Genomic DNA, 20,100 nt, shown 5'->3' with positions numbered 1-20,100 from the left:
TATGTGAAACCCGAGTGCACATGTACTAAAAAAGAATGGGACACCAATAATATAAAAACCGGACACAGATGTTCTCGGAGAGTTCAGATTTAATTCAGCAATTAATAGAGTAGATGGTCAGATTGATGTCAATGTTCAGCCTCTTAACAGGTCCAGTGAGCGGTGAAGGAAAATATTAATGACTGTTCAATGGATTAAAGATGCTAATGAATCATGACCAACCAAGAGATAAAATACACTCATTCAAGCCACGAAAACAAATACCGAAAGGAACCAAACATGTAGAAAGGAGATTGGAAACGAAACTCGTAGCAATATGACACAACTATTGACATTAGTATCTGAAGGGTTGGTTCATTATTTCGTATCACATGTATAGTACTGATAACTTGAAAGGTCAATGTAAACAACATAAGGATTGCCATGAGAAGAAACATCCTCATGTTAGGTATTGAAGCTTTTTAGAATCAGAAGGGAGAAGTATATGCCAGTTCAACAAGGATCCAAAGATCCAAAAAGGAAATAGGAGCCCACATGTAGAGTCATATTACAGTCTCAGCCACTTTGGTTTCACAGCTTTTTTGTCAGTTGGCTTTTGCTCTGGGACAGCAGGGGAGGATGGACTAGCCATTGCAAGCTCTGGGGCAGCTTCAGCTGGCTCTGCCTGTTCAGGGATGAATTCCAAACCTTTCAGAGATAATACATCCTCTTGAAGGAATGGACCTGAGATTGTGGCACTTTCATCACCTGGAAAAAGAAAAAACGATACAAGATTAAATCTAGGGCATTGGCCACTGCGAGTAAAGCAAAAAATCAATGGAATAATAACACATGCCATGTTCACAAGGATATAATTGCTTCTTTTTTTTTGAAAATTAGAATCCACTCAGATATTCACCTCGAAGCCAAATTCTATCCACGCAGTCAAAAACTAACCATGTAAATATACCATAGTATCCACAATCCACAGAAGAGAAAAATATGCAAAACCTGAATTCCACCGTTAGAGATTCTATTTTGTACAAGAAATATTAGCCCAATTATGTTGGTTAAGCCATAAAGAGGAATTGCTTTTCACTTAATCTTCCACAAGTCAGACCGGGTTTCTACACGTTCCCTTCCATCAACAACATTCATTGGACCTGAGTTTTTTTTCTCATCAACTAACAAAATCATTATAACTAGCAAAACTAATATGGCTCTATCAAGGTCCATTTGTATTGTTTACCATGGATCTCCAAAATTCAAACTGTATAAGTCAATTTTATTTTCAGCAACGGCTATAAAAAATAATTTTAAAACATCTTCCTTTTCATTGGATTTCTCTTCAAGACCATCTTGGTCTTTGGTTCCCTAAGAATTTACATTTGAAATCAATGTTTAAAAGAATAGAAAAGAAACAAATTAAACATCAAACCCCATATTGGCAGAAGTCTTGTGCACTGGGGGCCGCCCTTTTTATTATTTTAAAATATTGACTGAATGCGTAGTGATTTCAAATACATCAGCTTTAAAATGTTGGATATGTAAGACCAACAAATTAGCATGGTTAGCTGATCCTAACCCCACCACTATAATTAATTTAGGGAGCACAACAAATTCAAAGGAAGCACCTCAACAAGTAGGACCGTAGGACCAATCTTTTTTATTGACTTAAATTCACCAGATTTAAAATGAAGAATATCTAACAATCACCTACCCAAAAAAAAGATATCTAACAATCTGAGCTGACAATTAGAGTGGTTAGCTGATCCTAGCCCTCATTAGGATTAATTTTGGGAGCAAAATACAGTTCCTAAAAGCCTGAAAACTGCTAAAATAATAAACACAGCTTGTTATTCAGTAGAGAGCCATCCCATAACAAAGAATCTAACATAAAATGCAACACCACTTACATGTAAAACCCTAAGCGATTCAGTATCACATTGTTTTTTGCTTGATCTAAGAAGAGGGAGAAAGAATGTTCAGCACTAATTACAAATGAATATAATGCAATGGTTGTTTTCCAATCTCAAGTATCAGACAGATTAGAAAACATTCAATGAATTGACCATTTGATGTAAGTAAAAAGTGCTAAATATACTAATGGTATGCATCAGAGAAACTATTTGTACCTAACAGTCTTTCATGAGAAATTGTGTATAATCACCCAATAGCCATACTATATGTGCTTGACAAAAGCTAAAACCATTTTCTTTCTCATGAAAAATTTTTGTGTTTGTGAAAAATATCCATACTGTACATACTTGACAAAAGCCAAAACCCTTTTCTTTCTCAAGAAAATGTTTGTGTTTGTGAAAAATATTTAACATTAATTATGAATCTATATACAGTGTCCTATGTACTAAACCAATCGGTGCATATTTTACAAACATGGTTCAAATGTCTAATGAAATTTTTGAGATTTCCAGCTCCAGAGGGACTCTACAAAACGAATTGTGACACACCCCAAAAATTTAGGGACTGGTTGACAGGTCCACATCACTGATAAAATTGACCAAGGACCAGCTATTAAAGGGATATGCTGCAGTGGTAATCAAACATGCCACCATCACACATAATAAACCCTATTTAAAAGACAGGAAAGTAAATTGTGAAGCGGTTTTATCAAGGAGAAAAAAAAACCGAGGCCAATCCAGAACCAGGTCAAAGGCACAATTATTGTAAAGGTTGAAAGGAAAAGGGACAACTATAAAGCAAAAAAAATAAGAACAAACAAAATTTAAACTTACATACTAACCTTTCGGTAGGTCATAAGAAAAATACACAATTGCACCCGGAACAAAGCCAGCAGAGTGAAAATTCTGTGACATATCTTTTACTTGCTTCTTCGGAGGAGTAGTATCTAAAAAAATAGAGTATTTGACATGTGGCAGTAAGATAGTATAACCAATAATTTCTAAGAAGACTAAAATATATGTATAAAGAAACTATTTCAATACAAATGATACTTACATACATAAAATGGTAGTTCTGGTTGAGCAACCACTTTCTTTAGAAGATCAACTATGCTCTGGATTGCCTCTGCTGGATGAAATGTGGCCTCTAATGTGCAATTATCAGGGAAACGCACCCTAATCACAGCCTGCATAATGCAAAATAAGCAGATAAAAGTCCCTGTGATATAAAACCTCGTCAGATTTGCCTAAGAGCAGAATGTATAGCGATGAAGTCTACACTAGTTTTGTAACTAAAAAAACAGAAAAAAAAAAAAAAAAAAAAAAGGAAGCCTAAATTAGTTTTAAATATATATATCACAATTGATCTAACACAAACCTTCGTTATCCTTGATCTGTGAGCAGCCTCTTCAGCTTCTCGGATTTTTCTTGTCTTCAAGAATTTATCTGCTCATAATTCCAGGTGATGCAATTAAAAGAACATAAGTATCCAACAGTAACAACCTCATGCATGGATATGTATGCTTAGGAACATATATACACAATAAGGCTTTATATACATTATGTATTTCCTATTTCTATACAGCAAGAGAGAGAAAATATAGTTCAGATAAGATGAATGTCCTTTATTTTTGCTGATATATGGTATAACCAAGAAGGTTGTGGGATAAGATTTCACAAACATTTTGTCCACAAAGATGAGTAGATACTTTAAAGCAGAAAGAGGAGTCACATTTATCATCTTCCTCAGTCCTTCCCTTTTTTAATGAAGTCATGTTTGTCTATAGGAAGGTTTAGCTTTAGATATCCAATTCTTACCAAATCCTGCAACAGGAGTCATTTGCACAGTGCACTGCCAACAACACCCCCCAACCCACTTCATTGGAAACGATAACCTCTTCTTCTCAATCATTTGTTCTGATATATATACTATAGTCATCATATATATTACCTTCCTTTTTGGTAGCCATAATTCGGTAATAATCCTCCGCAGTGAAGTCATAGAAGTCATCTGGCTCCTCTGCCAACCAAAGTGAATCATGCATTTTAAGAGGGTACTCCAATACATATTCCAAATAATTAGAGTACTTCATAGGTAATGACGAACAATAATGGCATAAATGGTTTAGTGGTCATACCACTCATAGACACATTGATGGGTGTTGGAGAAGCATTTGGGGTTTCAAACACACGGATTTCTCGTCCAAATTTTTGTTTCGCAGCTTCAAGCTTCACCTGAAATCAATCACCTAAGAAAGGTTATCTGAACCAGCATATATCAGTAACCAAATAACATTAAGCCTACATCCGGTCTAACTAGGATAATTCACCCATTCCAAAGGTACATATTAGAAAAGCATTGACACTTCTAAGAAGGTGACATGTTTATGTCCAACACATGTCGGACATACATCCAAACATGTCCCACTATAAGCTCCGTTTGGGAATATGGTTTATGGGTTTTTTTGGCTATTTTAGCCACAAAAGACAAAATAGGCTATTTTAGCTACAACAAACAAAACATCACATCTAACACATAATCATTACACTCTTCTCTCACAAAAAAAGTCAAAAAAGCCAAAAAGTCCTTCCCAAACCAAGCTTTTTAGCCCAAACTAAAATAGCAAAAAAAACCAAAAAGCCAAAAAACCAACTCACTTCCCAAACGAAGCTTATATATATATTTATTATTTTTAAAATTCAGACCCGGACACTCTTCAAGTACTTGGGGGACACGCGTGTCCATCACTTAGACATATACATCTGGAAAAAATAATAATAATAAACAAATAATGTCGCAATCAACCAATATTATAATGATTGTGCATTTGCATTACTTAATTCTGCTCTGTTATATTCAAAATCAACTTTCTTAGCAGCCAATGACATGTTTACTGCAAGGCTGCGTACATTGTTTACTCCGTAAAAGCCATGATTTGCAGCCTAAAGTATAAAAGGGACGAGGCAGATAGTTCATTCCCAAATGGTTAGCCCATCAATATTTGTGGGTATGTGCAACAATAAGGTTGCTACATTGCAACCTGGGCATCTTGGATTCATATCACGGAAACATCCTTTATAAGGCTACGTACATATTGTTAAAATCCACCTACTCTCCACGTACTTCACCCACTTAAACCTACTCCACTAAACCTAACCCACTACACCACTACCACCTCACCTACTCCACTAAACCTTCACCCACTTAAACCTACTCCACTAAACCTAACCCACTACACCACTACCACCTCACCTACTCCACTAAACCTAACCCACTACACCACTACCACCTCCCCTTCACCTACTCCTTACCTACTACACACTCACCCTCTTCTATATATAGGAATCATGAATCATTGTAATAGATATTAATATAAATCAATCAATAATACATTAATTTTAACATGGTATCAGAGCAAGGTTAAGAACTAGTATTTTTCGCTTCACCGGCGGGCGGCAAACTCGCCTTGACCGCCCGCCGGACCTCAACCTAGTCTGCTAAAATTCTCTACACTTACCTTCAAGTTCCCTTTCTTGTTGTTCTTCGCCGGATCTCAACCAATTCAAATCTCTCTCTCTCTGCAAGCAGTAATCACAGTCCACACGGCACCAGGACCACCATTCTTCAAACTCTGTTTCTGGTCTCAACTCAATTCATCATCGAAGAGAGAGAGAGAGCCATGGCTGTGTGCGCCACCGACACGACTCGAGCCCTTTCCTGCCGAAACAGCCACGCCGCGTCGAACCTCAAACTCATCTCGATCTTCGTGATCTTCTTCACAAGCGTAATCGGCATATCATCGCCGGTAATGCTAGCTCGGCTGTTCCACGGCAAGTCGGTCTACGACAAGGCGATTCTCTCTACATCGCTCGTCCACGTCCTCCCAGACGCCTTCGACGCCCTCGCCGACTGCCAGGTGGCGTCTCAACACCCCTGGAAGGACTTCCCCTTCTCCGACCTCGTCACTCTAATCGGAGTCCTCGCCGCCCTGTTAGTCGATCTAACCTCTTCCTCGCACGTCGATAGCCATGGAAAGTCGAGCATCTCCCTCTCGGCTCTCTCTGCGCAACTCAGCTCCACCTCCTACAGACGCTGTGACCTTCAAGGCCTCTCAGGAGTGGTGCTTTTGAGCTGCAACCTTGCTGACAAAGCTCTTTCTGTTTCCAAGGTGATTTCCATCAAGGAAGAGGCCTTCATGCCGACAAGCTTAGGAACTAGCTCCTCTGCAGAGCTATTGTGGCTGGTGACAGGTGTATCCAACTTACAAGGTTTTGATTCCACGTCTTTGGCTCATGTGCGGGCTATATCTGGTTTTAGCAAACCAAACCAAAATAAATAAATAAATAAATAAATAAACATTCCCACGTGATACTATTGGGAAGGCATCTACCATCCCACTCAAACTCATCAGGAAAGTGGCCCAGCTGTTGCACACTTCCACAAACAAATATAATATATTATATTATATAATAGTTAACATAATATTTAGTTAACATAATATTTATATAATATATTATATTTTGATAGCCAAAACCGGCCCACGGTATTAAAAACCTCCCATACACTCCAAATCAACGGGAAAATCAAACTTGAATCTTCCTTTACAATGCACCACACTCTCTCTCTCTCTCCACTTTATCACATGGGCTTGTATTTTCTCTCTCTTCCGTTTGATTTCAAATTCAATTATTTTTATTTATTTTCTTCAAACCATTTTTAATCTTTTTTAAATACCCAACTTTCTTTATTTTCTATCTATATATCTATCTTTTTTTATTATACTATCTTACCCAAACACAACACTGTCACCATTATTTATTTATTTATTTATTTATTTTGTTTCTTTTACAAATTTGGCTCACCTTTCTTTTTCTTTTTTTTTTTATTACTTTCCCATTCAAATACTTCTCTTCAAAGTTATTTTCTTTTATTTTCACACAAAAACAAAAAAACAAAAAAAAAAAAAAAAACAAACAAACAAACAAACAAAAAAGAAGAAGAAGAAGAACTGCACACCAAACTCATTTTATTCATGTCGGGGCTCACCCCGATCACCATGTTCCACCATCACCGAAAAAAAAAAAAAAAAAAAAAAAAAAAAAACACAACCAACCACACCAACAGGCGGGATTTTTCTTTCCCTTCTCTACTCTACTACCGGTTTCTTCTTCTTGCTTTTCTCTTGGGTGTCCCGTGACTGCCCAGCCTCCGTGCTTCCTAGACCACCAAGCAAGTTGCCTCCTCCCTGCTCCTCCACTACAGCATATGGCGGACCTCCGAATCGGAACATTGTTAGCATATTATATTAGCCGAAAGTTTCACTAAGGTCTGTCTGTAATCATTTTGTGCCCTCAGGGATTATCTTGTAATTGACTCTCTTGTAAACCCTAATCTTCATTTTATAAATAGAGGGTGATATTCTATCACACCCTTAAGCTGGTTACTCATGAATACTCGAGCTTCATGGTATCAGAGCTGAACCTCTAGGGTTTCGGCTCACCTTCGTTGGTAGACCTTACACCAACGACACTCTAGGGGTGGAAGCTTACCTGGGTGGATCATCACTCAGCCGTCAGCTCGCCTTCCTCGCCTTCCTCTGTCGTCTCCCTCACCTCGTCAGCTCGTCTTCCTCACCTCGACGATCTCCTCAGCTCGTCTTCCTCGCCTTCCTCTGTCGTCTCCCTTACCTCGTCGATCTCCTCGCCTTCCTCCGTCAATCGTCGCTCGTCGTCATCGTCCTCAGCCTCTGTCACTGTGGTATGATCTCAGCCTTGGTATATATAAATATATATATACATATATCCTGATATATATATATATAAATATAACCTGTTATATATCTTTATATATAAATATATGTATACATAAATAAATCAATATATATATATATAAAAAAAAAAAAAAACTCAAAAAACAAAAAAAACAAAAAAAACAAAAAAACAAAAAAACAAAAAAACAAAAACAAAAAAAAAAAAAAAAAAAAATGGTTTCTTAATTTTGATATGTCTTTATAGTGGTCATTGCGCCTGTTATCTCACTACCACCTTCCGGATTTGTGATTTCCACTAGTTTTGTTGCGGGTTTGGTAGTATTGTATCCATGACAGATTCCACCAGTGTGTCCCCTTCTTCTCAAACACCAAAGAGTGAGAGTCCCATTCTACCTACTACCATGACTGAGAACCCCAACCCTAGTCTGAAAATCACCACCTCTCTATTTAATGGTCAGAATTACCTAGCATGGTCTCAAAGTTTGACTATGTTTTTGAAAAGCAGAGGGAAGATGGGGTATGTTGATGGCAGGATACAGGCACCTAGTACCACTGACTCAGGTTATGACCAATGGGAGATTACCAACTCTTTGATTATGAGTTGGCTTATCCATTCGATGGTTCCAGAACTTGGTGAGGGCTACTTGTCTATGGAGACTGCCCAGGATGTTTGGGAGGCTGTGGCTGTTACCTATTCCCGCAAAGGAAATTTTTCACAAGCATTTGAGTTGCGCCGATCTATTGAGAGCTCACTTCAGGGGGAGCAGACTGTTCTTCAGTACTTCACTTTCCTCACCAACGGCTGGAAATGCCTTGACCACCTGGAAGACTATAAACCCGTTTGCCCTGCTGATTCTGTCGGGTACAAGAAGTTCATCGCACGGGAACGGGTCTTTAAATTTTTGGCCGGCCTAAATGTGGAGTATGATCCAGTTAGGGGTCGAGTTCTGAGTATGGACACTCTTCCTTCACTTCAGGAGGCATTTGCCTATGTCCAAAATGAGGAGAGTCGTCGGTCTGCTATGATGTCCCCTGTCTCTACTGACCGGTCCGCATTACTGTCTACTCCTCGAGATGGCCTCAACCTGCCTCCTCCGTCTGCTGCTAAGGAGTCTGTATTCTGTGATTATTGCAAGAAGCCGCGGCATACTCGTGAGACGTGTTGGAAGCTTCATGGGACTCCATCCGAGGGTCGAGGTGATCGGTCTGGTTCTCGAGGAGGTCGGTCTGGCCACTCTCGAGGACGTGGTTCCTATTCCCGGGCTCATCAGTCTAGTGCCATTGATACCCTTGAGTCTAATGCTACTTCTGTTACCCAAGCTTCTGATACTGAGCTGGAGGATGCTTTGCGCCAATTGTTGGACCGCCGATCTTCTACTGCCCTTAGTACCGCCTCCTCGTCCTTTGCCCGCTCAGGTAACTTAGCATCTTCTCCTTGTGCTTTCCTGGTTCATACATCTTTGCCTTGGATTATTGATTCTGGTGCCTCAGATCATATGTCTGGCTCCTCTGATCTTTTCTCTGTCTATAAGCCCTCTTCAGGTCAGGACAAAGTTAGGATTGCCGATGGTACTGTTTCTTCCATTTCTGGAAAAGGTTTAGTCCAAGTCACTCCTACCATACATCTATCTTCTGTTCTCCATGTTCCCAAGTTTTCTGTTAATCTGTTATCCTTAAGTCGTCTTACCCAGGATTTGAATTGTAGTGTGACGTTTTTTTCTGATCATTGTCTTTTTCAGGACCTTGTCACGGGGAGGACGATTGGCAGTGGTAGTGCAGAAAATGGTCTCTACTTCCTAGATCAACCGGACAAACTTGCTTATTCTTCCACCACGTCTTCTACTACCCCCGTTGATTTATGGCTATGGCATCGGCGTCTTGGGCATCCCTCATTTCATTTACTTAAGCATTTATTTCCTTCTAGTTTCGCAAATCATCATGTGTCTGACTTTCTTTGTGAGTCTTGTCAACTTGGCAAACAACATAGAGCTTCTTTTGCTCCTAGTTTGAATAAAAGTTTCGTTCCTTTTTCATTAATACATTCTGATGTTTGGGGTCCCTCTCGTGTTTTGTCTGTGAAAGGTCATCGCTGGTTTGTTACATTTATTGATGATTTTTCTCGTACTACTTGGGTGTATCTCATGAAAGATAAGAGTGAGGTTTTCTCTGTGTTTCGCACTTTTCATAAGATGATTTGTACTCAGTTTGGGGCTACTATCAAAATATTTCGTTCTGATAATGGCGGGGAATACATAGATTCTGGGTTAGGACAATATTTCTCTACTCATGGCATTATCCATCAGACCTCTTGCACAAATACCCCTCAACAAAATGGGGTGGCCGAACGCAAGAATCGGCATCTTCTTGACATGGCTCGGTGCATGTGTTTTTTTATGAATGTGCCTCGGCCCTATTGGGGCGACGCTGTTCTCACCGCTGCCCATCTTATTAATCGTCTCCCTACCCAGGTCTTGGACAAACAGGCTCCGCTTCACGTCCTCCTCGGTTCTCCGTCCTTGTTTTCTATTCCTCCTAAAATATTTGGTTGTGTCTGTTTTGTCCATAATCACTCTCCCTCTCGTAGTAAGTTGGACCCTCGCTCCCTAAAATGTGTTTTCCTTGGTTACTCTCCTACTCAAAAGGGGTATAAATGTTACCACCCTTCTTCTCGTAAGTGGTTTGTGTCCATGGATGTAACTTTCTTTGAGTCCCAGTCCTTTTTCTTGTCCTCTCCGGTGTCACCGTCCTCATTTCCGGGGGAGCCTTGGTGTGAACTGAGTCCTGTGCCTCCCATGGTGGAACCAGTTCCTGTGCCTCCTATGGTGGAATCAGTTGTTCTTGCACCACCCTCTACTACTGTGCTTCCTATGGTGGAACCCGTTGTTCTTGCACCCCCCTCTTCTACTGGGACTATCGAACCCACTGTCACCAAGAATAAGGACGGGCATGTTTATGTCCGGGACATAGATAGAAAACCAGTTAACTGGATACACGGGACCGTTTCTGCTACTCCACTGCCATCTCCTGCTTCTGATGAGAGTCTGGGTAACTTTGAATCTCTTGAGTCCATTGATCTTGATGTTCCTATTGCCAAGAGGAAGGGTGTGAGATCTTGTACTCAACATCCTATCTCACAGTTTGTATCATACTCTCATTTGTCATCCTCATATAGAGCATTTGTGTCCAATATTTCCTCTGTTAGCATTCCTAACCATTTTCAGGATGCTCTTGCTACCTCTGAGTGGAAACTAGCCATGATTGAGGAAATGAAAGCACTTAAGAAGAATGGCACTTGGGAATTGACTGAGTTACCTACGGGCAAACGACCTGTGGGATGTAAATGGGTATATACTGTGAAACACAAAGCAGATGGGTCTATTGAGCGTTACAAGGCAAGACTTGTGGCAAAAGGGTTTACTCAGACATATGGCATTGATTATCAGGAGACCTTCGCACCAGTGGCTAAAATGAATTCAGTCAGAGTACTTCTCTCTCTAGCAGCTAATCTAGATTGGCCGCTTTATCAATTTGATGTCAAGAATGCTTTTCTCCATGGTGACCTCGAAGAAGAAGTATATATGGACATTCCTCCGGGTTTTGAGGATCATCAAACAGAAGGCAAAGTATGCAAACTACGGAAGTCATTATATGGTCTCAAACAGTCTCCAAGGGCTTGGTTTGAGAGATTCACTCAGGCTATGGTTAAATATGGCTTCAAACAAAGTCAGGCTGATCACACATTGTTTGTGAAACATTCCTCACGCGGTAAGACTACAGCACTTATTGTTTATGTAGATGACATAGTTCTTACAGGCAATGATAGTGGGGAAATACCTCTGTTGAAGAAATATTTAGCTAAAGAATTTGAAATCAAAGACTTGGGAAGCTTGAAGTATTTTCTGGGAATTGAAGTTGCTCGCTCTAAGAATGGGATATTTATCTCACAGAGAAAATATGTGCTTGACCTATTGAAGGAAACTGGGATGCTTGGCTGTAAGGCATGTGCCACCCCGCTGGATCCCAATCAAAAATTGGGGGATGATGACGGAGGAGAAATTGTGGATAGGGGGAGCTATCAACGATTAGTGGGTAAGCTCATTTACCTATCTCACTCTCGTCCTGATATTGCTGTTGCTGTCAGTGTAGTTAGTCAGTTTATGCATGCTCCTCATCAGATTCACTTTGATGCTGTCATGAGAATCTTGAGGTATTTGAAGTCTGCTCCTGGTAAGGGTCTGTATTTTTCAAAGTATGATCATCTTCGGGTAGAAGCCTATACAGATGCTGACTGGGCTGGGTCAGTAACTGATAGGAGATCAACTTCGGGGTATTGCACATTTGTTGGCGGCAACCTAGTTACTTGGAGAAGTAAGAAACAGAATGTGGTTGCCAGGTCAAGTGCAGAAGCTGAGTTTAGAGCTATGGCACAAGGTGTGTGTGAACTTTTATGGATCAAATTATTGTTGCGTGATCTAGGTATTGATCAGACGGACTCCATGCGGTTATACTGTGATAATAAGGCCGCCATCAACATCGCTCACAATCCAGTTCAACATGACAGGACAAAACATGTTGAGATTGATCGCCACTTCATTAAGGAGAAACTCACTAGTGGTACCATTTGTACTCCTTTTGTCCAGTCTGGTGAACAACTTGCTGACATTCTCACCAAGGGGATTGGGAATAAACCATTTCATGACATATTAGGCAAGCTGGGCATGAGAGATATCTTCGCACCAGCTTGAGGGGGAGTGTTAGCATATTATATTAGCCGAAAGTTTCACTAAGGTCTGTCTGTAATCATTTTGTGCCCTCAGGGATTATCTTGTAATTGACTCTCTTGTAAACCCTAATCTTCATTTTATAAATAGAGGGTGATATTCTATCACACCCTTAAGCTGGTTACTCATGAATACTCGAGCTTCAAACATCACGGTGGCCTTCCGCTTCAGCTCCTTGTTTTCTGCCTTTAGCACACTTATCTCTGCTCGCGCATCCTTATACATGCGTTTGAGCAGAGCCAGCTGGGAGTTTAACTGTTGCACCTCATTTGTCCTGCTCTGCAGCCGGTGCGACAAGTTTGTGACCGCAGTCATGGTTTCCACACATGACTTCAGAGTATACTGATTGGCCTCAATATCAGTTTGCACCGCCATTTTTTGCTCCACCGACCGCATCGGAAAGTTTAACGGAGCAAACACAGAGGTGTTTGGTTGAGGTTCACTGGCCACCGCACCAGTTCTCTCTCTTGTTGACTCATTGAGGTCGGGAAAGAGAGTGAGCAGCCCACGGGAAGACGAAGCCATTTTCTGGGCAACAGAGTGTTACAGCGTATTACAGAGTTTCTCTCTCAGCAAAGGAAGAATTTTTCAGAGGTTTCTCTCAGTTTTTCTGTCTCAGCTTCAGCCTCAGCCTCAGCCTCCGTCTTGGTTAAATAGCCGAGGCAGCCACGCGTATCACGCGCCACTTGACGCCAGACGACAAACGGGCGTGCCAGCCAAGGCACTCACGTGCCTCGCCATCATATCTGGCACGCCTTTTTATGGATTGGGCACACCTTTTGATGGCACACCTTTTGAGGGTGCGATTTTTTAAGGATCCGACAAGACTCTGTAAACTGTCCCGACATTGATTCCGGTTAGCTCCTTCATGGGTCCGACAAGACTCTGTAAACTGTCCCGACATTGATTCCGGTTAGTTTCTACAAGGGTCCAGCAAAACTCCGTAAACTGTCACCACAACTGTCACAACATTGTCTGCTACAACGGTCCGACATGACCCCATAAACTGTCTTTTACATCGGTCTGACACCGCCATCCAGTGTCCTCTACACCGTTATGACACCGCCATACAGTGTCCTCTACATGGTTATGACACCCCCATACAGTGTCCTCTACAACGTTATGACACCACCATCCAGTGTCTTCACCAATGGTCTGACACGACCATACAGTGTCTCTTATCCTCTTTTATTTTTATGTATTTTCTTGTTTTGTTACTCTCTCCAAACTCAAGTTGGTTAGTTCCTATCCCCCTTGAGTTTGCGGGGGGCTGTTAAAATCCACATACTCTCCACCTACTTCACCCACTTAAACCTACTCCACTAAACCTAACCCACTACACCACTACCACCTCACCTACTCCACTAAACCTTCACCCACTTAAACCTACTCCACTAAACCTAATCCACTACACCACTACCACCTCACCTACTCCACTGAACCTAACCCACTACACCACTACCACCTCCACTTCACCTACTCCTTACCTACTACACACTCACCCTCTTCTATATATAGGAATCATGAATCATTGTAATCGATATTAATATAAATCAATCAATAATACATTAATTTTAACACATATGACATTCTCCGTACCCCACAGTGGTGTGTGAGCCTTACTGGGACTGCCATCTAGCTGAATTCCTAAAAGGGCTAACTACCAAGACATAATTACAACCACGACCACTAACTTTTAGATGACGTATAACTAATCCTACAGCAACCAATATCACTGTAACACTTAGGCCCCGTTTGTTTTGGGAGATAGAATGGAGGGGATTAATAGTGACGGGATTATTAGTGACGGGATTGATAGTGACGGGATTAATAGTGAGGGGATTGATAATGAGGGGATTAATAATGAGGAATTGTTAAATTATTTTTATATAAAATAATAAAAAAAATAAAATTAAAAATTAAACATTATATTTAAAAAAAAAATTCCCTATATATAAAAAATAAAAAAATTTCTAATCCCCTCACTATTTTCTAATACCATCTCTACCTCCTCCTTACCAATCTCCCTTCCAAGGGTATTAGTAATACCAAGGGACTAATAGTCTCAAGGCTATCTCTGCAAACAAACAGGGGCATTAGTAATACCTTGGTATTGTTAGTCCCAATATCCTCCCTATAGCCTAAAACAAACGGGGCCTTAGGTAGTATTTGGTTAATTGAAATTAAACGGAATGGAGTGATCATTTCATCAAAATGCTCATTTCCATGCTCGGTTAACTAACAAAATAGTGATAAAATGCATTACAAACGGAATCATCATTCACCATTTCAAGGGAATGGTCATTCCATATGAGAGCTTATGGACTGATCATTCCATTATTCCATTCCTACTCATTCTAGTGAACCAAATGAAGCCCTAGTTTGATCCTACAGTGATACATGTCAATATCTTACAAAATCCTTGGATTGAGCGCCGGGGGGCTGCCAAGATCTAAGTATCTCCAATCTTGTGTAATATTAAAGTGATTGCAAATTTTCCTACTGAAAGACTAGACAGACCTCCAAACACTTACACATTACATTCATACTGTCCCCCAATATGGAACTTGAATTCTTGTTTTTTTCCTTCATCGATTCAATTCAATTACATAATCGATAAAGATGACTCAAGATAACTATATAGAATCACAATGCTATCAGTGAACCACCTAAAGAACACCCTATTTACTCGAATTTCTTTCAAACCCAAACTTTTATTAAAGTTTATCAAACCAAGAAACATTCAAAACAAACAAACAAATTGGTTCAGCAAGAAAGGGGGACCGACCATACTCCAATAATCTATTAATAATCGGGCAAGACAAGTTAAAGAAACTTTGGGAAACCCCAATATTATGAAAAACCCAATTCGACCCATCATCATGAAAGCCAAGACATTCGTAGTGAAAAACAGTTTAAAGAATCGAGGGACAATAGAAGTGAGGAAGAAATCGAGTAAAGTAAAACCTTAGCTGATTCAGAGTCCATTGGATCCATCGTTATGAGCCTCCTCCTCTTTTGGGTTGATGGAGAATCAATTCTCATGAGCGAATAAAGCAATTCCAATCTCTCTCTCTCTCTCTCTCTCTCTCTCTCTCCGATTTATGTTCTCATTGTCCTCTTGTATATCTTTCCTGCTTCCGCCGCAGGACCGACTTTTGGCAAGTTAGTCTCTTTTTTTCATTTTTTTTTAATGCGAAATCTATACTTATCTATACCTCAGCATCGTTTGCGAACTAGTTATTTTAATAATTTTTTAATTTTTTATAAAAAAATATATTGAAAAATAAAAAAATGATATGATAATTTTTAGTAATTTTTGATTTTTTAGTTAAAATAGTCACTCTCCAAACGAGACCTTACTATCTATGGTGTTGTTTGGTGTAACTGTTAAAACAGATTATACATTATAACTTAACAGGTTATAGATTATGTCTTTAATTAAAAGTTGTTAATCTGTTTGGTATAACTGTTGGATTATAGATTCAAGATACTGACTAGTGTTTGTTAAATAAGCTGTGAAGTAACTTTTCAATTAATTTTTATTTTTTTTATTCACTATTTGTCTGCATTTCTCATAAAAAATAATAATAATATTTTATAGTCCATTTAGGTCTTTTTTTTATTTTTAAAAAAATAAAAAAATTTAAGAGTATAACGTGAATTAATATATCCACAGCAGAAGCTAATAATCAGAACTAGTGGGTGAGCAGCTTCTCAGAATCAGGGGGTGAGCAGCTTCTTAGAATCAGTTTTTTTGACTTAAAATAAGTTATTAGAATCAAAAGCTGTTTAAAATAAGTTTAACCAAACAATCCAAAATAACTTTTTAAAAGCCAGAATCCATAAGTTGGCTAAAAAAAATCTCACCAAACACCCCCTATATATTAAGCAAAATGAAGTTTTTAACCCGCTTGTGGAAGCTCCAACCTCCTAATCCTAATCCTAATTTTCTAAATTTTTGATTAAAAAAAAAAAAAACTTCTGCATTTATTGACTTTTCCCAACCCACAATCCCTTTTGACTTCTCTTATAATTATTGTAACACCCTTTTCAATTTCTCTCATACACTATGGTTACACACAAAAAAAAAAATTAAAAAAATAAGAATTTAGCTATAGATCTCAAAAAGATATAACATCTAAATTTGAATTATGATTTAATAATAGGCTTGTGGAGCTCCAATCTCTCAATCTTAATTTTCTAAATTTTTGATTTAAAAAAAAAAAAAAAAACTCAGCATTTATTGACTTCTCCCAACTCACCATCCCTTTTGACTTCTCTCGTAACTAGCATATCACCCGTGCTATGCACGGATTGTGTTTATAATTATCTATATATGTGAATTGTAATTTTTAAATATATATTTTTTTTAAATGTCTTTTTTTTTTCCTTTTTTATATTATATTAAAGTTTAATATTTTGATAATAATCATATGTGTTGGACGTTTTAAGGAATTAAATGTCTTTTTTTATTATATTATATTAAAGTTTAATATTTTGATAATAATCATATGTGTTGGATTTTCAAGATTTTTTTTTTTATACTTGTTCTTAATGCATTAAAATGTTATTATGAGATATAATAATTATATGTGTTGAGACTTTTCAATTAATTCTTATGTGTTTGATTTTAAAGAATTTTTTTTATGTTTAGTCTTAATGCATTAAAGTGTTATTATGAGCGTAACACTTGGGAGTTTTCAGAAGTTAATAAATTTTAAGATTTAAAAAAAAAACAAAAATCAGAAAATTTAGATTGGGAGATTAGAGCTCCCACAAGGCTTGGGGTTCAAAACCTCCATTTGCTTAATATATAGTAAGTATAGATTATTGCAACACCCTTTTCAATTTCTCTCGTATACTATGGTTACACACAAAAATAAAAATAAAAAAGATAAGAATTTAGTTATAGATCTCAAAAAGATATAACATCTAAATTTGAATTATGATTTAATAATATAATTATGTATTTTTTATTATGTACATCTATCAAAATTTTAAATCACTTAATGAGACAAATTAATCAATTTTTCAAAATTATTGATTTTTAATTTACAAAATAGATTAAAAAAACTATTGACTGATTTATTTATTTAATAACAAAAATATTTCATAATCTCACCCTCCTAATCTCTCTCACAAATTTTCAAAAAAAAATATTAAAACTTGCATTTCTTTTCTCCTCCGCAAAAAATTAAATAATATTTTTTTTATTAAAGTTGTAGATATCTACCTATATTTTATTTATTATATTATAACATAACAAAAAAAACTAAAAAACTAAAAAAAAAAAATCTTTAAAGTTTATCTAAATAAATTTTAAATAAATAAAACTCACGTATCTATCATATATCTAACTCACATAATAATTTACTTAAATAATAATAATTAAAAACAAATGGAAACCACATATAAATTAATTTTTTTTTTAAAAAAAGATACCCACAACTCCATCTTAAATAAATTGAAAAAAAAAATACCCGAATAGAAACTACACAAAAATAAAAATAAAAATAAAAAGATAGATATATCTATCTATCTATATATCTATACTATATATTAAGCAAAAGGGGGTTTTTAACCCTAAGGCCTGTGGGAGCTTCAATCTCCTAATCCTAATTTTCTAATTTTTTGATTTAAAAAAAAAAAAAAAACTCAGCATTTATTGACTTCTCCCAACCCAACCTCAGCATTTATTAACTTCTCCCAACCCACAATCCCTTTTGACTTCTCTCATAATTATTGCAACACCCTTTTCAATTTTTCCCATACACTATAGTTACACACAAAAAAAAAATTAAAAATAAGAATTTAGTTATAGATCTCAAAAAGATATAACATCTAAATTTAAATTATGATTTAATAATATAATTATGTATTTTTTTATATGTATATCTATCAAAATTTTAAATCACTTAATGGGATAAATTAATTAATTTTCCAAAATTATTGATTTTTAATTTAAAAAATAGATTAAAAAAAATTATTGACTGATTTATTTATTTTTAATTTACAAAATAAATTAAAAAAACTATTGACTGATTTATTTATTTAATAACCAAAATATTTCATAATCTCTCCCTCCTAATTTCTCTCACAAATTTTTTAAAAAAAAATATTAAAACTTGCATTCCTTTTCTCTTTCCCAAAAAATCAGATAATATTTTTTTATTAAAGTTGTAGATATCTACCAGTATTTTATATATTATATTATAACATAACAAAAAAAAACTAAAAAAAAAATCTTTAAAGTTTATCTAAATAAACTTTAAATCAATAAAACTCACATGCCTATCACATATCTAATTCAAATCATAACTTACCTAAATAATAATAATTAAAAACAAATGAAAACCACAGATAAATTAAATTTAAAAGAAAAAGATACCCACAACTCCATCTTAAATAAATTGAAAAAAAAATACCCGAATAGAAACCACACAAAAATAAAAATAAAAATAAAGAGATATATCTATCTATCTATATCTATACTATATATTAAGCAAAAGGGAGTTTTTAACTCTCAAAGCTTGTGGGAGCTCCAATATGTCAATCCTAATTTTTCTAATTTTTTGTTTTTTTTTTTAAAAAAATAACCTCAGCATTTATTAATTTCTCTCAACCCACAAGATTTTTTGACTTCTCTCATAATTATTGCAGTACCTTTTCCAAAACAAATAATTTGTGTATTAAAAAAAATTTAAAACAAATATAAATATCTATATCTATATCTATCTATTTATTTATATCTATTTCTAACCCACAAGTTTTGTGGGAGTTTCAATATCTAAACCTTAATTTCTTAATTTTTTTGATTTTTTTTGAAAAAAAAAAAGTTAGCATTTATTAAATTCTTCCAAGTCTTTTTAATTTTTTCAATACACACACTCCTTTTAACTTTTCACATACCTATTGCAAATAGTGAGTCTCCTTTTTGTTTTCTCCTTATTGACTTCTCACTTCTACACTTTCAACTTCAATAACCACGTATGCAAACAGTAAGTCTTTTTTTGTTTTTTCTTTCTTGATTTTTCCTTTTGTTTACTGTTTTAATATTGTAATTAGATAGCGCATAAAAATATTTGTGATTTGTCTAGCGAATAAAAAATTATAATTTGATTTTTTAATATGATTGAAGTTAGATAAATATAAATCTTCACAAAAAGAAAAATGTGATTACAATTAGTTGAATGATTCTTTTTTTTTAATGTGATTGTAATTAGTTTAATAGTTCTTTTTTTTCATTTATTTATTTTATTATGGGAAAAATGTGATGTGATTGTAGTTTGTTCAATGGCTCTTTTTTTTAATATGATTGCTGTAGTTAGTTCAATATTTTTTTTTAATGTTATTTAATCTTTTTATTTACTATTTTAATTTTATTTTTAATATGATTGAAGTTAAATAAACATAAACACTTACAAAAAAAAAAATGTGATTGTAATGTGATGTGATTGTAGTTTGTTTCAATGGTTTTTTTTTTTAATATAATTGTTGTAGTTAGTTCAATGGTTTTTTTTTTAATGTTATTTAATCTTTTTATTTACTATTTTAATTTTATTTTTAATATAATTAAAGTTAGATGAACATAAACACTCACAAAGAAAAAAAATGTGATTGTAGTTAATTCAATGGTTTTTTTTTAAT

The 20,100-nt window shown here is 36.2% G+C and overlaps 1 protein-coding gene across 2 annotated transcripts; it reads right to left on the bottom strand.

Annotated features, from left to right (window-relative positions):
- Positions 1-293: 293 nt before the first annotated feature.
- On the bottom strand, positions 294-15,638 carry LOC114260714 (plant UBX domain-containing protein 1). Of its 2 annotated transcripts, none has more exons than XM_028200877.2 (7): positions 15,418-15,638; positions 4,037-4,133; positions 3,850-3,918; positions 3,277-3,344; positions 2,956-3,085; positions 2,741-2,845; positions 294-747 (listed from the first exon to the last, which is right to left on the bottom strand). In XM_028200877.2, exons 1-7 carry the CDS (start codon positions 15,493-15,495, stop codon positions 548-550), a joined length of 747 nt encoding a protein of 248 aa, XP_028056678.2. In that variant the 5' UTR covers positions 15,496-15,638; the 3' UTR covers positions 294-547. The 2 variants fall into 2 exon arrangements, with proteins under 2 accessions (XP_028056678.2, XP_082781509.1); XM_082925383.1 differs by having other exon boundaries at positions 15,239-15,436.
- Positions 15,639-20,100: the final 4,462 nt, after the last annotated feature.

This window comes from Camellia sinensis, chromosome 1 (genome assembly GCF_055761805.1).
Source record: "Camellia sinensis isolate YWXY chromosome 1, ASM5576180v1, whole genome shotgun sequence".
Classification (NCBI taxonomy): Eukaryota; Viridiplantae; Streptophyta; class Magnoliopsida; order Ericales; family Theaceae; genus Camellia; species Camellia sinensis.
This window is presented reverse-complemented; position numbering and strand designations above follow the sequence as displayed.